The 22,438-nt window shown below is 43.6% G+C and overlaps 2 protein-coding genes across 2 annotated transcripts; both read left to right on the forward strand.

Moving 5' to 3' along the window:
* The first annotated feature begins 2,010 nt into the window (after nt 1–2,010).
* LOC139216140 (alpha-2,8-sialyltransferase 8E-like) lies at nt 2,011–9,803 on the forward strand. Its single transcript, XM_070847184.1, has 7 exons — nt 2,011–2,111; nt 3,506–3,580; nt 3,665–3,739; nt 4,631–4,775; nt 8,869–8,981; nt 9,097–9,189; nt 9,274–9,803. The coding sequence occupies exons 1-7, from the start codon at nt 2,011–2,013 to the stop codon at nt 9,734–9,736; spliced, it is 1,065 nt and encodes a 354-aa protein (XP_070703285.1). The 3' UTR covers nt 9,737–9,803.
* Nucleotides 9,804–11,713: 1,910 nt separating this feature from the next.
* On the forward strand, nt 11,714–18,406 carry LOC139216141 (alpha-2,8-sialyltransferase 8E-like). The gene is made up of 7 exons (XM_070847185.1): nt 11,714–11,833; nt 14,648–14,722; nt 14,820–14,894; nt 15,344–15,485; nt 17,135–17,247; nt 17,363–17,455; nt 17,540–18,406. Exons 1-7 carry the CDS (start codon nt 11,745–11,747, stop codon nt 18,012–18,014), a joined length of 1,062 nt encoding a protein of 353 aa, XP_070703286.1. The 5' UTR covers nt 11,714–11,744; the 3' UTR covers nt 18,015–18,406.
* Nucleotides 18,407–22,438: the final 4,032 nt, after the last annotated feature.

Here is a 22,438-nt window from a genome sequence, read left to right on the forward strand (position 1 = left end):
TCATATAGCATTTTTTAAAATCTATATTAAGCCATAAACTGGTGTTGCATATTTGCAAAAGATGAATCCATAGTAATTGTTCCTGTTCATCATGTGGCCTTTCACTATATGCTGCCATACAGATCAGTGGTCTACACATCAGCACACCAGCACACCTTCCACCTCACAAAGTTTCTCCAGCGTGTCCTGCTGCGGGTGTCCCAGAGTTGAAGCCAGTGAAGTCTTGGAAAGTACTGGATCACCTTACTCTCTTTCCCAGTCACTCAACAGACAAAAGAGAACCGGGACAAACACAGAACTGTGCCACAGGGTGACTCTTCTGACCTGGAAATCTGCCCCAAGTCCCCTGAAAACACACAAGTCTGAGCCACATAATCTAGAATAGTTTTGGAGATGTAAGGCCAAGCTGCCAGTCATGCAGACTGGGAGCAGATGGGTCTTTGAGTATCCTCATGGCACCTCCTCAAAGCGCCCCTTCCTCACTCTCTGAAGAGCTCCCTCCTTCGGCAGGACGTCGCCCTCTAGAGGCCCCAGCTGGCTCCAACTGCAGAGCATCACCAGCTTCTTCACTTTGTTTCCTTCTCCTCCACAAAAAGCAGTAAATGCTTTAGCTGAGAGACTTTGCTCAGTGGGGGGAGACCTTAACGAGGATGACTGGCCTTCAGGACAAGAGACTGACAGGGAAGCTGAGGACCCACAACTTCACAGGCGTGATGGTTTGTTCAGTTAGTTCACTCAGATCTCAGACTCAGATCAGATTTATTAAACTAGGAACATGATGTTCCAGCTTTTCATATTTGCTCCCCCTCTCAGTAAACAATCAGTGCCACTGTGGGGAAAACCTTTTAAATGGTTTAAATCATTCTGCACTTGTACCAACTAACTCAGATGTCAGAACAATGTTGGAAAATGATTAACAATGAAAGATAAGATAAGATAAGATGTCAAAAATCACAGGGGACTATATAGAAGATAAGGGAGAGTCTTTTATTGAATCATTAGATGATGATTAGATCATAGATAGCTATTAATAAACATACTGACCACTTTCTGCACGAGTCGCTCCTGGTTCACTATGAATCAGACGACTCATTAATTACTCAGTCAGTACTTAATCATTCATTACTCTGTTGTGGTTAGTTACTAAGTAATCCCTCATCACTCCAGGTTACTCAGTAGTGTACTTGGTATGGTTGGAGTGTTGCTGGATGCAGGTAGCATTGGCACCTGGTATCTAGTCCCCTAGAAGATGCCACCAGGGGGCAGTCAGCTACAAGGCAGATGGGACACCAGTGGGGTCATGAGCAGCCTCGTTCAGCAGCCAGAGAGCAAAACATGCCTTCATTTATGGTTTCAAGGTATGGTTTTAGTTATGAAGAGTCACAGTACACCTGATCAGCTGTCCCTGAACCACATGACCTCAGTACAGCCGCCCTTTAAGCTTATGTCTTCATGACACCTCCCTCTGCAGCTTTTCAGCAGCCACAGTCATGCCAAGAGCAGGGAGTGCTTCAACCTCCCGGGCCCATGGCTGGAGAAAGCCTACAAAGTTATCCCATCAGATCTCCTGGAACCAGAAGCTTTCCAGTCAAGCCTCATCAAATGGGCTGAAGAGAGGCACAAAGCTGTCACATATAACGTGATATAACATGATTGCGGGTGGGGCCACAGACAGGGCTCTCAGCAGTCATTTGAAGGATCCTGAGAAATCTGAAGAGATGAACGTGGGACTGCGGCAAGCAAATGTTTTAATTGGTGAATTCTTTTCAGCGATTCCTCTTATAAGTCAAGGTGAGGTTTACAGTTACATTACAGCTGGAGGTCTTTCTCGTCCACTGTTGGCCCAAACCAGAAAGACGAGAAGAGGAGGAGCGGATGGAATGAGAGAGAGAGAGAGAGAGAGAGAGAGAGATCCATGACAAGTCCTGGAGGGATTATGAAAACTGGTGGGTGTTGATCGACGTGAAGCTGGACACAGAGAGAGAGGGACAGAGGGACAGAATGATAAGAATGAGGAGACAGTTCTCGAAGTCACTCATCTTTCTGATGATCACCCTCCTCTGTTTTGGGAGTCTGCTGACCACTTTCAGCTGGTACACGCTCAACAGCAAGTAAGTGTGGAAACTACCTTTCACATCAACCTGTAGAGAAAACACACACACACACCCTTCAGACCGGTGGGGAAGGTTTTCATATTTGGGTGCTGGAGGAGCAGCAGTTTCTGTGTTGATAAGGCAACAGAGGCGTTTTTCCACTTTTCTCTACATACTTCAGCTTCATACTTCTTTGAACACTCGTGTCATCCTCTTTCAGAAGTCGTAGAAGGTGTAGTCTGTGTAAAATGAGAAAGAGGCCTACTTTAAATTTTTTCCTCAAGTTTGTGTGACTACATCTTTCTTTCTTAGAATTACACAGGAAAAGATTAAAAGTAACATTGCAGTTTTAAATTTGTTATGCTTAACTGACTTGAAACTGGTTTACAGCACATTTCCTGTTGTGCAACACAAATGGCAGAAGTACCTAACTGTACAAAACAAGGAACAGGCATTCAAATCTGTCAAAAGATAGATAGCAGTGTTCAGTGTTCAGGTGTGTCCCTCCATCAGATAGTGCTTATGTGCTGTTCTGTACCTGTTGAGCATTTGGTGATAGAGGAGAGAAATTGAAGCATTTGGGGTTTTGTTTCTCAGTCTTTTCCGCTCATGTCATCCTCTTTGCCAAAAGGCACACAGTCATGGAGGGCAGAGTTATTATAAGATGACTGGTGTTGACTGATTTAGCGATTCTTACTCAGATACTGTATGTGCGAGTGCATCTTATATGGCACCGTGTGCAACTCTGCCTCCAAATCCTGATTCTTCTCACGATTGTAAGCTGTCACTGCTGGTGCAAGTAGAGCAACAGGAAAACAGAGGAAATCGATTTATTAATGCAAATGAGTTACAGTGGCTTACCGAGTAATGAGGAAGGCAAGAGAAAAACAGACAGGCAGTCAAAGAAATCCAGAAAGGCTCACCAAAAGCAAGCCAAACAGGTTCAGACTCAGATTTCTCTGCACTCCAAAGCCGAGATGCTCTGAGGGAGTGGGTGGGACACATTGTCCAGGATAACACCACCATCAGAGACTCCACCCCCATTGGGTGGTATGGGTCAAAGAGAAATTTTGTAGTTCTACTGCCTCATTGTGAGGCAAGGGGTTAAAGTCAACAATTAACCTGCATGTCTGTGGGAGGAGGTCAGAGGGGGAACATGCAAACTCCACACAGAAAAGGTTCAAGGCTCAAACAGCAAATCTGCCAACCAGTAGACTCAAACTCAACCTTCTTGACAGATAATTATAGCCTCCTCTGGAACAGGATGACATACAATACTCCCCACTGTTGCTTTACTGAAAGAAATGTATTCAGAACTTGTTCATCTTGTTGAAACCTACAGTTGTTAACCAGCCAATGTACAAAATGAAGAATGAAGTAGATAATATGTCCTCTGTTTGTTCTCTCAACAGCAATGTGGAGCCTCACAGACCACCTCGTCAAAAGAAAAGCCCCCCTAAACCCTCTGAGCTCTGTAGAGGCTGCAGGTGAGCATTTCTCCATCAGATCAACTCACTTCAGTGCTACAGAGATTACACACCTGACTCTATTTCTGTGTGTGTGTGTCACAGGGAGGTGATCGACAAAGTAATGAAGCGCTACTCTCAACCCTGGAAGAAGAACGATTACAATTACCATAAATTCAGGTAAAAACAGACACCATACTCTCATTTGTTCTTTAAATGTAGATTTTTTTTAAACTGAAAAGAACCAACACACATAGGCCTACTTATGTCACAATCCAGGACTGTACAAAGAGCACCAAGGTAGTTCAGCCAGGCAGAGTTATTTCACTTGAGGCTCAACTGTGACAGATATAGAAAACATCTAGAGAAAAGGTACAATTTAAACTTTGATACCTACGAGATGGTCGGCTCATGAGGGTTAGAGCGAAGATTCAATTGGTAAAGTGCAAGAGTGACAGCAGATGAATGGTGAACATAACGAATGGTATAACTAGACAGTCTTCCTGGTTGAACTAATGTCTTTTTATAGAATTAAAACATTTTATTTAGAAGCTGGACAAACTACTTATTCAGTTAGCTCTTTGTTTAGTTTGCAAATAAAAAAAACAACCTTGGGATGTGGGGAAAATGACCTCCGTTTATGGGAAACAGTCATGCTAATGAGACTGTTGTGAACATGTCTGAACTACTCAGCCAGTGACATTTTTTACCTCTCAGTCAGCTTTTACTCAGAGGAACTAAAATAGGTAAACTGACTGCAGGTAAGCCACAGAAAACTCATTTATTCCTACAGCTACAAACGGACAACAAGGACGCTGCAATAACACTAGCTACAGCTAAAATGCAGACAGAGGAGGAATATAGGATGAATACCAGGACAGTATGTAGCAGACTAATGAATGGCCCAAACTGGATTAGTGACTTTCTAGATCATGAGTGTCAGAGTTGGCTGGGTGATGTCAGGCGTAGAAGTATGGAGCAGAAAAGCAGCAAGCCTGCCCAGCCATAAAGGAGTGTCAACACTCCTCACGGTCTAGTAGGTTATCTAACAAAGTCCATGTGGTTCCCCAGACTCAAGATGAGCAGTGAGTGCCACGGCTTTGACAAGGCCATCATTACCCAGGCCAACACCCCAGTGGGGTCAAAGATCGTGTACGACGGGGAGAAGAAGAAGACTCTCAATGTGACAGAGGAGATTTTCAGCACCTTTGCAAAGGTTTGTTGTTTGTCACTCGTGAATTTTACCACAACATCTGCAGCTGGTTTGGTGTCCTCAGTGTTCCTCAAATATTTGACCACAGAGATAGAAATAGATATAAATCATCTGCAGTTACGCTTGCACCACAGTGAAGTAAGAGATGTGTTAGTTTTGATTTGGTCCTGAGCTGAAGCACAGGACTAATTGAGAAGTTAAGGGATCCCCAAAGTTATATCTATTCATCATGAGGGGGCAGGAATGTCTCATAGAACATCCTCAGCATAGAGACAGACAACCACTCACGCTCACACTCACACCTACGGGTGATTTTTAAAGTCCGGAGAAAACCCACAGGGAGAACATGCAAACTCTACAGGTCTACACAGGGTCAGTCCAGACTCACAGCATGTGGATTCTGAAATGAATCTGGTCAAACTGCTGTTAAAGCAGTGGTGCATTCCTGTGTGGAATGTGGAGTGAAGGGCAAACGTTTACAAATGGCACGCATTTTGCTCCCTTCATATGTCTCTTTGCCTCTCACAAACAGTACATTATCATCAGTATAAATGTTGTTTCCATTATCGCCACTGTGGCTTGATAGGTCCATTTGTCCTGGGACACATGCAGTGTGAGGCATAGCAGATTCAAAAAGCTACTTATCCACTGAGCTACACCTGTTTTAGTGTACGGAGAAGGCAATGTGTGTCCTTAATAACCACAGTAACAAGATACAGCTCCAATGTTCAACGTGGTGACGGAAATTTCTATTTTGTTTTAATCACACCTTGTCAGTAAATGACATTGATAACAACCCAGACACCATGAACCTTTGACCACCAAGGCTTCAATAGCCTTGAAAACAAAAAAAAAAGATTAGTTGCTGCTATCTTGCAAATGCAACGAATAAACAGACACCTGAACATGTGGGTGAACCAGAGTGTGAAGAGGAGACATTCACAAATGATCTCCCTTTATTAGTATGTCTCTTAGCCTCTCACAAACAGTACATTCATACACTCACAAGAGTGCAACTTTCCACATAACATATAGGAACTTTACCTTACATGTATAGCAAAAGCCCATGGAGTGTAAGAGCGAAAAACCTGTCTGGCAGAACAATCAATCTTTCTGGACAGGAAAATTCCCTTACGGTCCCGCTGCCCCGGCAACCGCACTATGGCACTCCCAGAGAGTCACAACAATGTCAAAAATTAACAGCACACAAACGGTACACAATGAGAAAAATAGCTGTTGTCTGCTCTGGAAACTTTGAGTATGGGAACATCCATAAAAGAACAGAAACTGTCCACCTCCAGGCTGGTCATCCCATCGTACCTGTGAAGTGGGCCTGCCCCTAATAACTAATCATTATTTCCCTGATAGACGAAAACAAAGTAAAACATGGATGTGAATATGGGAACATGCATTTAGTTCTATGAAATCCATACAGACAATTTGAAAATGGTAGGTTACTTCAGGAAATGTACCTTGTCTTGGAGTAGTTTTGATAACCATAGATTGTAAATGTTTTATTTATCACAGATACCATCCCTCCTGTTGAGACATGTGAAATCCCAGGGCTCAAAAATAGCTGCAAATCTAAAATGATTCTGCTGACTGATCATTGTCATGTTGCCACTCGTCATCCTCCTCATGATCCTCCTCTGTGTTCTGGCCCTCTGTCCAATGTCCAAATTTGCCACAATTGTAGCATCTGCCGTCCCCTCCGTGTCCTCGTCCCCGTCCTCGTCCACCTCCTCCTCTTTGATCATTTCCTCGGTAACAAACATCATAATATTCATCAGTGGGAAATTCATCACAGTCATCAACAATAAAAGTGTAATTACTTTCAACTTTAAGTTTCTTTTTCTTTACATTTATTTGTTCCTCGCAATGTTCTGCATGATCTTTGATGGTTTGAATCCCTGCACTCCTCCATCCTACGAGGTGCTTTTTAATGTTATTGCAGATTTGTTGATGCATTCCAAGCAGGAATGCATTTTTTAGCTGTAGGTTGTAATTACTCATGTCTGCATGGTCTACAGGTATACCGCTGTGAGATGCAAAAATCTGACTCAGCCTATTGAAATAGACTAGCACTGTCTCCTCTGGTCCCTGTTTGCACTCTAACACTTTAGAGTAACAAGCCTGTCCTCTGTAGTGTTGGACTATTCTACCATACAATGCCTCTGTCCTCTCATTGTATTGCACATGTCCGAACGAGATGGGCGCGTTATTTTCGAAGGGGTCCCATGTCCCCTTCACCAAACACCAATCCTGTTTCACAACACATCGCAGGACTCTCTCAGTCTCCACTGTGTCCAGCCTGAAACTGTCACACAGTCTTTTTTATCTCTGTTAGGAATTCTTCCAAATTTAATATGGGATGGACGATGCCAGCAGCAGCTTCTTTTACATCTGCATCAGTCCATGGTCTATACACTCTGACAGTGGGGGGTTGATTACTCTGTCCTGCTCTGGGATTTGGCATTTCTATCATAGGAAACATTTCTGAATCTTTAAGTCCTAGATTAGGTACCGGTGGTGATGGACTGATGTACTGTAAAGGATTGTATACATTACCGCTTCGGGTCCGGTGTGGTGTGTCCACCCCGGACAGAGATGGTTGTGCAGTCATGGATGATTGAGGCAAGTGGTGGGAGGCAGATGAGGAGGAGGACGGTCCTGGAGGTGAGGACTTTGAAGTGACTTTCCCCAGGAGAGGCCTAGACAGCAGAGGTGGTTGTTGTGGATCCGAGTATGGCGGTAGACTTGGGAAAGGACCCAGGGGTCTGTATTCGTGGTCCTCTCGCTTATCTCGGGCAGAATACAACACAGGATAAAGGTTAGGAATTTTCATGTCCCTTTCTGCTTCCTTCTCCTTTTCTCTCTGTCTCTGCTTTTCCTCCCCCTCTTTTTTCTCCCTCTGGCGCTGAAGGCCAGCTTGTCTGAGTGCTTCGTTTAACCACACCTGGGCTTCTGTAAGGCCTTCTTTTCTTGCTTTTATCTTACTCCCCCTTTGTATTTGTTTCAATCTTTGCCACTAATTCTCTGCAATCTCCTACTTGCAGTTTTCCCTTAAACTCATATTTATTTTGCCATTTTTTCAAATATTTTACATTATTTTCTTTTTTCTGTTTCATGCGCTTCGCATCCCCTTCATACTGGACCTCGTCAGGTCCCTGACTTTGATAACAACAACTACTGCAGCAATTACCCATCTCAGGCCTTTATGATTTTTATTATTTTCTATTTCTTATTTAATTTTTTTTTTTTTCCCTCGAGTGTTATTCTTTATTATTATTATTTTTTTGTGAGTCCCTGACTCCCTGAAGTCCCTGACTACCTGATGTCTATTATTGTTAACTCAGGCGCTGAGAGATAAGTTTTTTGTCGTCCTTCTAAAGACGCTTTACCGTAAGTCCCTGACTTACCCTAGGTCCCTGACCTATCAGTCTTTCTGAAGACATTTACCGTAAGTCCCTGACTTGCTATAGGTCCCTGACCTATCCTTTTGTTTAACTCACCCCTGTTGTTGAGTCCCGGACTCAGGGTAGCTGGTTCGTCACTCCTCTGCTACACCCCGTCACCATCCCTCTCTCCAGTGGCCCTGGCCTCCCTGTCCAAAACGGGTTTTTAGGAATCCCGCGGTGGAGGTCTTACCTCTGAGTTTTTTCACTCAGCCTTGCGCAAGGTCTGTGGTTTTCACCGGAGGAAGAGAATGGATATTGGGGCCCCACGTTGGGCGCCAAATTGTCAAAAGACTTCTTCTTTAGGTAGAGGAGATTGGAGCCAGCTTGCAAGTTATAACAAAGTTTAATCTTACATGTAAGAGGAGCGTTTGACAGTGCAACAACATCATGGAGGTTACAGAGTAAAAGGCTCATCTGGTGAGCATATACAGTTAGGTTTTATAATGGGCGTTGTGGGTGTAGTTCTCACACATCGTGTGATCATCTACTGGCGTGAGAACTTCTTCTTGTCCTTGTAGATATGAGGCTTCCCACCGTTGCAGAGTACACCCTCGATTGCCACTCTGTCTGGCAATTCTCATAACAATCATCAGTATAAATGTTGTTTCATAATGCATTTCTGACGGTGTTGATTCCAGGAGCATCCGTTCCCAAATAAAACATGGGAGACGTGTGCTGTTGTTGGGAACGGAGGGATTCTGTCTGACAGCGGCTGTGGAAAGATGATCGATTCAGCTCAGTTTGTCATCAGGTGAGGAAGGTGTCCAGTGTAGTGGACCGAGAGGCTGATGACGACATTAACCAACAGGATGAAACTCACCTCTGTAGAACTTCAACATGTTGATCTCTGTGTCTTCATTGTTCAGGTGCAACCTTCCTCCTTTGGTGAACGGCTATGAGGAACATGTGGGCGTGAAGACTGGCCTTGTGACAGCAAACCCAAGCATCCTCACTAAAAAGTGAGCAGGAGGATGAATCTCACTGCACTGTCACCTTAAAATGTTCCTTTGTCTTGTTGCTTCACATCTTCTGTTTATCTTCAGGTTTGGGGCTCTAGCGGGGCGTCGGCTTCCATTTGTGGAGAGTCTGCAAATCTACGGCAACTCCCTGATGCTCCTTCCTGCCTTCTCCTTTGGCCACACCACTCCTGTGTGTATGCGGGCCGCCTACACCATTGAGGAGCTTCAAAGCCCCATGCGACCCGTCTTCTTCAACCCCGACTACCTCCGGAGTCTGGCCCTCTTCTGGCGTTCCCAAGGCCTTCGAGCACCGCGGCCCAGCAGCGGCATCATGATGGTCAGCCTGGCACTGGAACTCTGTGATGATGTGCATCTGTACGGGTTCTGGCCCTTCAGTAATCACCCACATGGACTCCATACCCTGACTAACCACTACTATGATGACGTAAAAGCTCTCCAGTGGTTCCACGCCATGCCGGCTGAGTTTGACCTCCTGTTGCAGCTGCACAGTCAGGGGGTGCTCAGGCTCCACCTGGGAGACTGTTGATCAGGTGGTAGAGGAGCACAGTGCCTTCTTTGTGACCTCAGGATGAAGCCAGTCACTCATGAAGCGCTTCTTATCCTTTTGAATGGGCAGATCTATTTATCTCATCACACAGTTTTCATCATTACTGATCAAGCACTAATGACAGTTATATAGTGGAGCTTTGGACCAAAGTGAATGTATTTTGAAGGAAATCAAATACATCCTTTACATGAAGATTAACTGGCTAAAACACTTAATGAATTAAGGACCTTGACAATACTGCTAAATCTCGTTCTACACTATAAACTATCGTGGCTTCATTCCAAAGGTTTCATTTAGTGTCGAACACTTCATTTGCTGCGTTCTAGTGAATTTCTACACACCAATGTGGAGCCTGGCAAGAAGAAGTGTTGCACAGACATTCTGAGAAATTCAAAATGTTCCAGATGCAGCAGCCAAAGCTCCTTTAAACTTTCAACGTTTTCACATTATCTTTGTTACGTTAATTACATTTGTACATAAACCGATTCAAACAACAGAATATTTTCCTCTTCTCACAAATCACCGCAAATTGAATTTTGCGGAAAGCTTCATGGAGATGGTGATCAATAAATCAACAGGTAACATCACAGCGGTCCTCTATGGATTTAAGTCATTTCTTTGTAGCTGTTTTTCTAGCAGCTATAGTGAATATTCTGAATAATGTCCTGAATATAGCCACCGATTACATCTTTGTTTTAATCTGCTAGTGAGGTCAGTGGCTGGAGCCCTGCTGGTTAAAGGGCTGAACTCAGACACACTCAGGCTCCTGCTTCTTAAAACTTTTTATCTCGGTGAAAGCTTTTGTTTGTAATGTTTGATGTGTTTTTATTTATATGGTTTTTACTTCCACTGTGTTTATGTCCGTTGGTTTTTTTGTTAAAAAACAGCTGTAATAATAAAGTTTCTTATTATTTCTCATGGTTTTGGTTAACCCTGTAAAGCATGAATGATTATTTAAACATAAAAGTCCTTTTATTTCTTAAAATTGCTTAAGATCAGTAAACTTTGAAGTCACTGAGCAACAGAAAACACACTGGAAATGTAGTTTGGGGTTTGGATCAAGAGTGGTGGACCTGTCTTTGAGTGTCCTCATGGCACCACTTCAAAACGCCCCTTGACTTCCATCCATCTGCTGTGACACAATCACTGACAAACGTATTTAATAAAAGAGCATTTGTGCATTTTAACATATTTCAGCCTTGTGCATCGAGCACTGAATTTGAGCTGATTAGACCGTCACAAGGCTCATTAATAGAAGAGGCTTGAAAATGGTTTTCATTCACTGAGCATGAAGAAGTTTAGTCTTTCTGACAGAAAGTCTTCAGGACATCAAGTAATATGGGTTAAAAACCCGACACAATCAAATGGACAGGCAGATTCTTTTTCCCCGTCAGACCGGGGTTCCAGTCCAGATGGTTTACGGTTAGTTTCCAATCAGGTCACAAACACAACAAAAGCCTGGTTTGGAGATGATACATGTCCAGATGAGTGAAGCAGCAAACTATGAAATATCTGCATTACGTTATTCTGAGACGACGTTTAATCTGTCGCTCGCTGCTGAAACTAGAACAGAACACAATGAAAGACTAATATCTTACGATGAGTTTTATACTGAAAGAGCAGCTTAATTGGTCATTATTGAAGGCTTTATTGTTAAAATACACACAGGACACATACACACAGGATGGGACGTGTTCACTGACCAAAAGGGGAATTCAATAAATGAGTCAAACCAGTCAAGCAGGAAGAGAGAGGGAGACAGAGAGAGACAGAGAGAGAGAGAGACAGAGAGAGAGAGAGACAGAAGGTGAGAGAGAGACAGAGAGAGAGAGAGACAGAAGGTGAGAGAGAGACAGAGAGAGAGAGAGACAGAAGGTGAGAGAGAGACAGAGAGAGAGAGAGACAGAAGGTGAGAGAGAGACAGAGAGAGAGAGACAGAGAGACACAAGGTGAGAGGGCGAACAGGTGATAGCAGGAGTGTAAAAGTATGAGGGGACAGCTCCTGAAGTCACTTTTCTCTTTGGTGATCACAGTCCTCTGTCTGACCACGGTCATCTGGTACACGCTCAACAGCAAGTAAGTGGTACACACACACACACACACACACACACACACACACTCTCTCTTCCAGTGTAAAGGTCCAAGAAGTGAATGAGAAAACAATTTAGCATTTTTCCCCCAGGTTTGTGTGACTACATCTTTCTCTCTTAGAATTACACATTAAAAGATTAGAAGTAACATTGCAGTTTGAAATGTTTAACTGACTTGACTCGGTTAAAACAGCAGATTCTTGCTCTGCAGCACAAATGGCAGAAGCTCCTTACTATACACGGTAAGAAACAAGGAACAAACAACAGACGGAAAGCAGCAGCCCCAGAGACACTCTAGAGGGGAGGACTGACGCAGAGCATAGTGTTGATGTGAATCAGTGTTGGCAGGTGTGTCCCTCAATCAGATGCTGTTTTGTTCCTTTGTTAAATCACAAATGTGGTTTTGTTGAGTAACTTGTGAACTGAGATCGAGACAGATTGCGAAAGATGCTACTTTGGAAAACATCATTTCTACGATATGAAATAAGAAACAGGATAATGATGCCATGTTATTGCCATCATAAATTAACTAGCATTTAACTAGTAGCATTATTAGTAGTGGTATTATTGTTATTATTATTAGAAGACTCTGGACTCACCTGGTGCAGTAATTTACCTCTGTGTAATAATTTGTAATAATAATTTTTAAAACACCTTTTTTTTTATTCATACTTTTATATATTTATATTTTACTTTGTGTTTGAAGTGTATTCTTATTCTTATTCTTATTCTTTTGGAGCTGTGTGTAACAAAAAGCAATTTCCCCCTGGGGATTATTAAAGTAATTCTGATTCTGATTAACTGCAGTAATTAACGGCAGAGGCTGTAAAGCTGCTGGACACATGCCAGTCAGCTAGCGGATGTCACTCCCGACATTTTGAACAGATCGCTGTCACAGGAAACTGTCCCCATTCGCCTCATCACAGCCACCATGTTCCTGAAAAGGGAGCAGTGTCTGGTCTGAACAACTGCCCATTCAGGACCAGCTGGTCCACAGAGGGTGCTGTGAGGGTGTGGCCTGCTTGTTTTTCATTGCAGATACATTTTGGGTTGCTAATTCTTGAGTTGAATGCACTATGTCTTATTTTTCTTTACATACACTACTCACAAAAAGTTAGGGATATTCGGCTTTCAGGTGAAATATATGGAAAATGTAAAAAGTGAATACAGTGATATTGTATCATGAAAGTAGGGCATTTAAGTAGAAGCATGCAATGGTGATTTCTTTATTTTAAATAATTTATTAAAAGAAAATCTAACAACAGTGGTGGGTATACCACAACAAATAATTTTCAGTGTCTCAATAAATTGGGACGTGGCCAAAGGACGTCCACTCCTCTCCTTTCTGTGACTCTTCCAGTCTCTGTATCACTGTTCCAACCTCCTGATGACACTCTGTGACCCTCTAAGCTCAGTGAACACCTCCGTCTGAGGACTTCCTGTTTGAAGCCTCCAGTGTTGAGGTGCTGCTGATCAACTGTTAGGTGTCGTCTTGGTCTCATGATGTCAGAATGTGAACAGCAGGATGAGGAGGACTGTTTAAATACCAATTCTAACTGAAGCAGGAAATGTATTGGTGGATTCATGGATCAAACCTGTTGTGAATGTTGCTGTTCAGCTTCTTGTTAGAGAACAGCAGCTGGTGCAGAAAGTACTGAGACACTGAACAGTTGGACATGTGCATTCAAAAGTTTAGAGAAGGTCACATTAAGTTCACCTGGAAAGGTTAGAATGTATTTTAGGTTCATCCTGAGATTTCACCTGAAAGCTGAATATCCCTGACTTTTTGTGAGTAGTGTATATGGTCATGGTTTATAGTTACACATGATTTTTGTAGTAGTTTTGTAGTTTTCTGCATGCACCGTCTGATTCTCTTGAAGCCAGTGCTTCTAACGAGATGAGCTACACCTGTGGACTTGGGTCACCTGGTGAAGGCCAGTCATTGTGTTGAATCTGAAAGTAAAGTGTTATGAAAGGATTACTGGCTCTGGTGTATAATCCTGGCCACAAAGTGTTCGAAGGGTCGATAAGTCCTGCTATTAACATGATTTAGATTCTAGCCAAGTGAATGTTCTCAGTTTATGTCCATTTCTCCAGTTGCTGCAGCTGAGGTGTTTGCATCGACGCCACCGCAGTGAATAATCATTGATACTTTTCATTAAACAATCCTTTTGTCTGTTTCCATATGATGGCATTTGTTCATGGTCATCTGCCCAGCCACCTTGTGCTAACCTCATGACCTTGTTGCTTATGTTTTACTGGAGCCAATCTCCAGTGTGTGTGTGTTTTCTTTCAAACTGTATTTTATTGGTCTAAAAAGTCCACATAGAGACATTTACGACCCTACAGATTGCTTGTGTGACGCATTGTGATATCTGGAATAAAATAATTGCGCTGACTCTCTTGCTGGAGCCATTCTATAATATCGCCAAGCCACTGAAGTGTTCCCAGACGTCTCTCCTCGACATTAAACTTCTTATTGAAACACACGGTTGATTTGCATAAAAGTTCACTGGCTAGAAAATGACCTAATTAAGTTATCTTTATGCAATAAATATGTATTTGGAACCAACCAACACACTTGATTTGAGGCACAACGATGCCATCTTTGCTGCACACGCTCTCACACTACTGTGTTGAGCATATACAAAGTTTTACGTCCTCAGGAGGCTTTTACAGTGAGGTGCAGACAGTCCTCAGTTAGGACACACTGCACGCTGGCCATACACGGTCAGGTGTCAGCCTGGTACAGGTGTATTCTCTGCATTTTACTCATGTGCTCTGTTTGTTCTCTCAACAGCAATGTGGAGCCTCACAGACCACCTCCGCAAAAGAAAACCCCCCCTAAACCCTCTGTACTCTGTAAAGGCTGCAGGTGAGCTTTACCTTTACGCCTTCATCAGATCAACTCACATCAGTGCTACAGAGATTACACACCTGACTGTATTTCTGTGTGTGTGTGTGTGTAACAGGAAGGTCATCGACAAAGTAAGAGAGCATTACTCTCAACCCTGGAAGAAGCACGATTACAATTACCATAAATTCAGGTAAAACATGCACTAATTTTTAATTTGGATTTTGTATAACTGAAAAAAAAAACAAACAAATGAGAGAAGAGTTCATCAGAAATTCAAATGATTGTCCACACATGCACTGGTATGCTGTGTCTCCATGGTCTCCCTGATGGAAATGTTGATGCAGGCAGGAAGTGTCACAGGGATGTACAGTGAGTGCAAAGGCAGCTCAAAGAGACAAGAGGGGCACATACATTAATGGACACTAGCTGCAACCAAGTCCATGTTGTTGTTTCTGATATCAAAAAAGATGAGACATGCTATGGTCACTCACCAGGGTCACATGAAAGAAGGAATGTTTCATCTACCAGCTGAACAAATTGCTTATTCAGTTTGCTTTTAATTTATTTTGCAAATGATTTAAAACTGAACTGAGCTGCCAGTCGGTGTCGACGCTCCTGACCGTCCATCTGACTCCCCAGACTCAAGCTGAGCGCTCAGTGCCAAGGCTTTGACAAGGCCATCATTACCCGGACCAACACTCCAGTGGGGTCAAAGATCGCGTACGACGCAGAAAGGAGGACCCTCAACGTGACCCCGCAGATCTTCAGAACCTTTGCAAAGGTTTGTTGTTTGTCATAAATATTAGCAAAACATCTGCAGCTGGTTAGGTGTCTTCAGTGATCCACAGAAGTATTTCACTCCTTTTCTTACATACTCTTGCAAGCTCTGCCACAAGTCATATGTCTACTCACATGATCATGATGCACACTTTATGAATGAAGTTTCTATATTTTGTATTTGTCATGAAAACTTTTATAAACAAACACACAAACATTCGCAGAGTGAGTAGAATACAGACAGCACAAAAATGTGAACAAGGGACCTCTTAACTTGCAGACGCGACCATTGAGCTGTACTTTACATGAGTTTATATTTGTTTCATAAAATATAATGTGACCTCAGAATTCCTCGAAAGCTTCAGTTATGTGAATGAAGGACACGTTCAGTGGTCACCTGCTCACGTCACTTCCCCTGTCGATGGTTGATCTGCTGTGATTGCTGTATTTACTGGGATCTTAGGTCTTGTAGAGTCCTCCCAGCACTGCAGTAGGAGTTCATGCAGGTGGTTTAGAAGAGCGGCCATCTTGCTTGCCTTCATTTCCTGGAGCTTTGATGGAGGCTAGGGAGTCAATGGCCAAACTAAGCTTTTCTACAGAGGGTGGAACGTTGAGCTCCCCTGAATAGAGGTCCTGGTAATGCTGCGTCCATCTTTCCATCTGTTTTCCTCAGTCTATTATTATGTGGTCCTGGTGATGCTTGGGCCGAAGGCTTCCTTCGTTTACTTGGTGTGGCTGCTGCCGGAGAGTTGGATGCTCAAAAGAAGACTCAAACTTGACTTCGAGCAGTGCTGCTTGCTTGGCTGCAACTGCTGGCTCCATGTCGGCGATTCCAGCTTCAAGCCAGTGTGGGTTCTTCCTCTTCGTCTTGCCGAAGATGTCCAAGGCAGATTTGTAGACGCACCACAGATTTAGTACCACCTCTCTTTAGCACTGCTTGTTGGAGCGTAATGTTGGGCCCTGATTAAGTTGATGTTAGTTTGCTCCTGCATGCAACTAACCATCCTCTCCTAACCTGCACCTTCATCCTGCACACTCACACATACAGTGTTACAAATGGGCCTCAACCAAGAGACGAAGCTAAGCTAACAGCTAAGCTAACAGCTAAGCTAACAGCTGCGGCACTTAGCTTTTCTTTGTCTGGTGGTCATTTTGTAGGAAGTCAACATTTGGTTCTCCCACATTTTGTAGTCCTCCATGTTACATTCCTCTGCATATTCACATGTACACACACACACACACACTCTCCCTATTGTTTGTTAGCTAGTCACACGTAGACTGCCAACCTCTACTCTGTCAAGAACTCTGAAATCCTTCAACTAGCTGTCAATGTGGTAATTTTGGTTTTAGTTATTATGCTAATTATTAATCATAATACCAGATTGATAGTTTAGTACTTCATTAGACTGAATCAGTTGCTTTCTCAGGGGCAGGAGAGAGAAAAATAAAAAGGGCACCAGCAAAGTTGTGATGCATTCATTTTCTAGAACTGCAGGAGTGTGGCTTGAAGAGGAACCATTCACAAACAGAAACATTTATATCCGGCCATAGATTGTCACCCTTTACTATGTCTCATTGCCTTTCACAAACAGTACATTATCATCAGTATAAATGTTGTTTCATAATGCATTTCTCTGATGGTGTTGATTCCAGGAGCATCCGTTCCCAAATAAAACATGGGAGACGTGTGCTGTTGTTGGGAACGGAGGGATTCTGTCTGACAGCGGCTGTGGAAAGATGATCGATTCAGCTCCGTTTGTCATCAGGTGAGGAAGGCGTCCAGTGTAGTGGACCGAGAGGCTGATGACGACATTAACCAACAGGATGAAACTCACCTCTGTAGAACTTCAACATGTTGATCTCTGTGTCTTCATTGTTCAGGTGCAACCTTCCTCCTTTGGTGAACGGCTATGAGGAACATGTGGGCGTGAAGACTGGCCTTGTGACAGCAAACCCAACCATCCTCATAAGAAAGTGAGCAGGAGGATGAATCTCACTGCACTGTCACCTTAAAATGTTCCTTTGTCTTGTTGTTTAACATCTACTGTTTATCTTCAGGTTTGGTTCTCTAGCGGGGCGTCGGCGTTCATTTGTGGAGAGTCTGCAAATCTACGGCAACTCCCTGATGCTCCTTCCTGCCTTCTCCTATGGCTTCAGCACTCCTGTGTGTATGCGGGCCGCCTACACCATTGAAGACCTTCAAAGCCCCATCCGGCCCGCCTACTTCAACCCAGAGTACCTCCGGAGTCTGGCCCTCTTCTGGCGTTCCCAAGGCCTTCGAGAAAAGCGGCTCAGCAGCGGCATCATGATGGTCAGCCTGGCACTGGAACTCTGTGATGATGTGCATCTGTACGGGTTCTGGCCCTTCAATTTTCACCCACATGGACTCCATACCCTGACTAACCACTACTATGATGATGTAAAAGCTAAAGGATTCCACGCCATGCCGGCTGAGTTTGACATGTTGTTGCAGCTGCACAGTCAGGGGGTGCTCAGGCTCCACCTGGGAGACTGTCAGCCAGGTGAAAAGTAGTTCCCAGACCCAGGAGCAGCTGAGAGGAGCAAAGCACCTTCTTTGCAGTGACTCATGAATCCTTTCTTTTGACCATCGGTTGCCTTTATGTCATATGTGAATATAACCATTAAGGACAGTGATATAACTGACCACTTTCAAGGAGCTTTGAATCAGATCTGTGCCAAATATATTGTGGGAGCTGTTGAGCTGTTGAGTCGTGTCCACTATAAACCATCATGGCTTCCCACCAAAGGTTTCATTTCAACACTGGGGGGACACACATAAAACTGGGGGTCCTACCCCAGTAAATTTGCTGCATTCTGATGAATTTCTATGCACCAATTGTGTCTATTTGCACTAGTTTATGGTGGAAGTCTTTATGTAAATGAAACGTCCTTGGGTTTCTTGAAAGGCACTATATAAGTTATTGTTATTGTTGTTATTATTATTATTATTAAAACTTCTGGCTCTCTGCATTGTTCTTCTTCTTTCAAATATTTATATTTCCGTCGATCAGTTTCTTCCTTCAACGCTCTCCCTGCTGAGTCAACACACATGTACGCATGGTTTACTCTTCTGTCCTCTTTTGTGTCTTTCACTTGGTAAAGTAACTTCAAATGCACATGTGCCACCTATTCACATTATTTATAAATACAATTAAATAAACCCCAGGACTTTAATCGATCATGCAAGATTTCAGGTAAGAGGACAGAACGTGGATGTAACCTGCTGCACCACATGGTGTGTTACACATCTGGGAAGGCGTCTGTAGAAACTGTAAAGGGGCAGGAATGTTCAAAACCGTCTCTTGATCATTGTTCAGCAGAGGCTAACTTCAACCAGGCAGAACAACAAATCATAAGTTCAAACTTGTGCCGTTCTTTGCTCTTCTTTCACTGAAGAAATCCTCTCCAGTTCAGATGTAACTGATTCTTCGGCAGAATATGCACCTACAAACACTGCCCGAAGCGTACGTTGAAATGTGGAAGAGAAGTTGTGGCCAAATGCAGAAGTCAGGGTTGATGAGCATCATCATTTCTGTATCTGCTGCTCTTCTCTCCTGAATATCTAAAGATTTATAATGCATTACTGGAATGGCTTTAGTTTTACTTTACACTCCTGGAATTGCTCTACATCAACACAAGGAAACACAACCCATGCAGTACAGAAGTGACTATAGCATTCCAGCACCTTTCTAACAATATGATTAAGGAGGGTGGGAACGAGAACCATTTATAATGACTGACACAGAGAAACATGCCAGAGCCATTGCCAAGTCCTCTGCTACGTTCAGGAACAAAAGCACAATTAAATTAAACAGAAATCTATGCCTATGTTGCCAGCCGAGGTCACCAAAATGCTCCCTGACGGCGATAGGTGGCATCATACACACCAGTACAATTCATTTGGAAACATATATTTCTTAAGTTGATGTCACGCTGAAAAAGATTTAACTGTTGATATAATTGTGAATTATGCATTTTGGTTGAAAATTGTAACCTTTGGCGAAGCTTTCTTTAGAAACATTTGCATCAAGGATTTGGTGGATCCTGTGCAGCTGAAAGCTTTTGGTAATGTTTGATATACGTTTTTATTTACAGTTTACATGCTTTATTGTATTTTTTGGTTTGGATTAACCCTCTATTGCATGGATTATTACTTAAACATGAAAATAGTTTTTTTGCTACTGGAAAGACCACCAGACTTTTAAATGATCACTGGCCAAGGCATCAAGTGACAGAACACACACTGGAAATGCAGCCTGGGGTTTGGATCCAGAGGAGAGGGAAGAGAGCCGGGATAAGAGCTAAACTAATCAGCTTGGACCTGGCTGCTCGTTGCAGGAAGGTGGAGAGGACAAAATGGGACTGAGGCTGGCCAAGCAATGGGAAATTAGAGAGTGTTTGTGGCCACATCTTTACAGTGACCTGCCTTCATCTCAAGCGACTGCTCTCAGTGTGCCAGAGGGTAATATTTGCATCTGATATTCAAACATAAGTCTACCAGTCCAAATGACAACAGAGGAACAAATCTAATCCTGCCGCGCCTCATCTGCAATCATTCATTCATCACTTACTGTTCCTGTTCCGTCAGTTGGCAGATATGAAGGACAGTTAAATGGCTGTGTGAATGCTCAGCATCATACTGCTTCACGATGCCGAGCGCCCGGCCAGTTCTGTAAGCACAGTGACTAACCTGGACATTCGGCTAAAATGAACCTAAGTTACCAAAATATAACATAAGAAGTATTTTATATGTGATTAGTTGAGCATATAATGGGACCCAGACTTTTGACTATTTTCTTTTATGCGCCCTGAACTCACTCTAGGGTGAGTTTTTCCCTGTATCCTCATGCTAAAATCGACTGTAAATACACATTTTAATGCAAACAACCTGCGGGAGTTGTAGCCAGAGTAGTATGTAGTGGTGCACATAAGGCAGAGGATTTGACCTTTAGATCCCAGAGGCAGGAGAATAAACATAGGATAATGAGGAGACACACTCACGAGGAGAGAAGGCAAACACTGTCAAACAGTACAGTGAGGAGGGAGAAGGGATACTACAGATCAACACTGCTGACAGGCAGAGAGACAGCCGGTGAAGTTAGGAGGGGATAAGTATGATGGGACAGCTCCTGAAGGCACTCTTCTCTTTGGTGATCACGCTCCTCTGTCTGGGCGGCCTGCTGGCCACCCTCAGCTGGTACACATTCGACAGCAAGTAAGTGTGTTACGACAGGACCTGTTCTGAGAGGGCGAAACAACGCTAGAATTATGGACGCGTGCATCATGTGCTGCAGTCCTTAGTTGCTCTTGTGGTAGTGCAGACGGGAGGCTGAACAGTCCTGGGCCGTCCCAGTCCCTCCTTCGGTGGGATGAAGACAGAAAAAATGTGCCATGCATCAGAATCTGAGGAGGACACAAGGGGAGAATATCTTCTAGAAGATAAACTACATACCATGCCTGATTGGGAGAGGGGTGAAGTCAGGTGATGTCTCCCAGTGGCTGAAGAGCTGACTTCATTAACTTGTTACTCATGGAAGAGTGTGAATTGGATATACATGCATGTTAAAGAAAAACATTTATTAAAAACTATGCAAAAAACTATACTTAAAGAGCAGTAGGGTGTGTGTGTGTATGTGAAAGGGAAGATGGAGGCTCGGGTGTGTGCTGGTTAAACAAAGGAAGACTACAAAGATGGCAGAGTCAATAAGGTGACTACAGACAAAATGGCAGCCACTCGACGCCCGTGGTGTGTGGACCAGAGGTGGACCAGAGGTGGACCAGAGGTGGACCAGAGGCCCAGGCCATGTGCTGGCTGACACCTGGGTGTGTGGCTGCTGGCAGTTTGTTTAGATTTGTGAATGTGCAGGATAAAGGTTTTGATGGATGCACTTCCTTTATCTGCGTGACCCTGAACTAACATCAACCTAGTGTTGCTGACAATAACCTGAACAGGCTCATAGACGGGTCATAAACAGAAGACCAATCAATCAATCACTCAATCAATCAGGGCATTTCGGAGTGGACTAAAAACCTTCCTTAGTGATAAAGCCTACCCCTCAGGGCTGGCTCAGGCCTCGGACCAGCCCCTAGTTATGCTGCTATAGGCTTCGACTGCTGATGGACTCCCATGATGCACTGGGCTCCTCTCTCCTCCTCATGTCTCTGTGGGTCCTGGTCCTGGTCCTGGTCCTGGTCCTGGTCCTGCTGCTGTGGTTCTCTGCTTCGTGAATCACTGCTGCGGATCGTCGGCCACTCGTCATGTTTTTCAATATTAACATACTGCTAATTCATTAGTCACACTCCTGTTGACAGTGCTGTAGTCTCAGTATGTTGACTCTTTGTGTTGTCTCGCTCTCTCTGTCTTTCTCTCTCTCTGTCTGTCTCTTTGTCTCTCTGTCTTTCTCTCTCTGTCTCTCTTTCTGTGTGAAGGGACTACAATTTACTTTTCCTTGCACAACACTACGTCGTAAATTGATGCAAACAGACCTTTATACCTGGACTGTTGGCGTACATGTATGCAACAATTGTCTCCTGTGTCCCGGTGTTCTCATCTCGATGGTCAAAGGTTCATATTTTATGAGCTGTTCAATGTAATGTGTAATCATTAACGTTTGGAAATATCTTAATAGACAGACAGCCCAGGTTTTCAAGCCATTCAGGACCAAAGTGTCTCAGTACACTCGTGCCGACGTAGCTCAGTGGTTCAGCGGCTTTTCAATCTGTGGGTTGTTCAGGTCCTGTGTGTGTCCCAGGACGTTATCTTTGGACCTCTTGTTTTTACAGCCTACTGTTAAAGGGACATCAGTGTCTCATGTCAGCGCCGTGAGTTTGACTGCTCCCACCCTGAATCTGTCTTACTCTCCTAATTCTTGTCTTTACTCATCTGTCCTGTTTCTCTGTTGTTCTCTCAACAGCAATGTGAAACCTCACAGATCA

This window comes from Pempheris klunzingeri, chromosome 17 (assembly GCF_042242105.1).
Source record: "Pempheris klunzingeri isolate RE-2024b chromosome 17, fPemKlu1.hap1, whole genome shotgun sequence".
NCBI lineage: Eukaryota > Metazoa > Chordata > Actinopteri > Acropomatiformes > Pempheridae > Pempheris > Pempheris klunzingeri.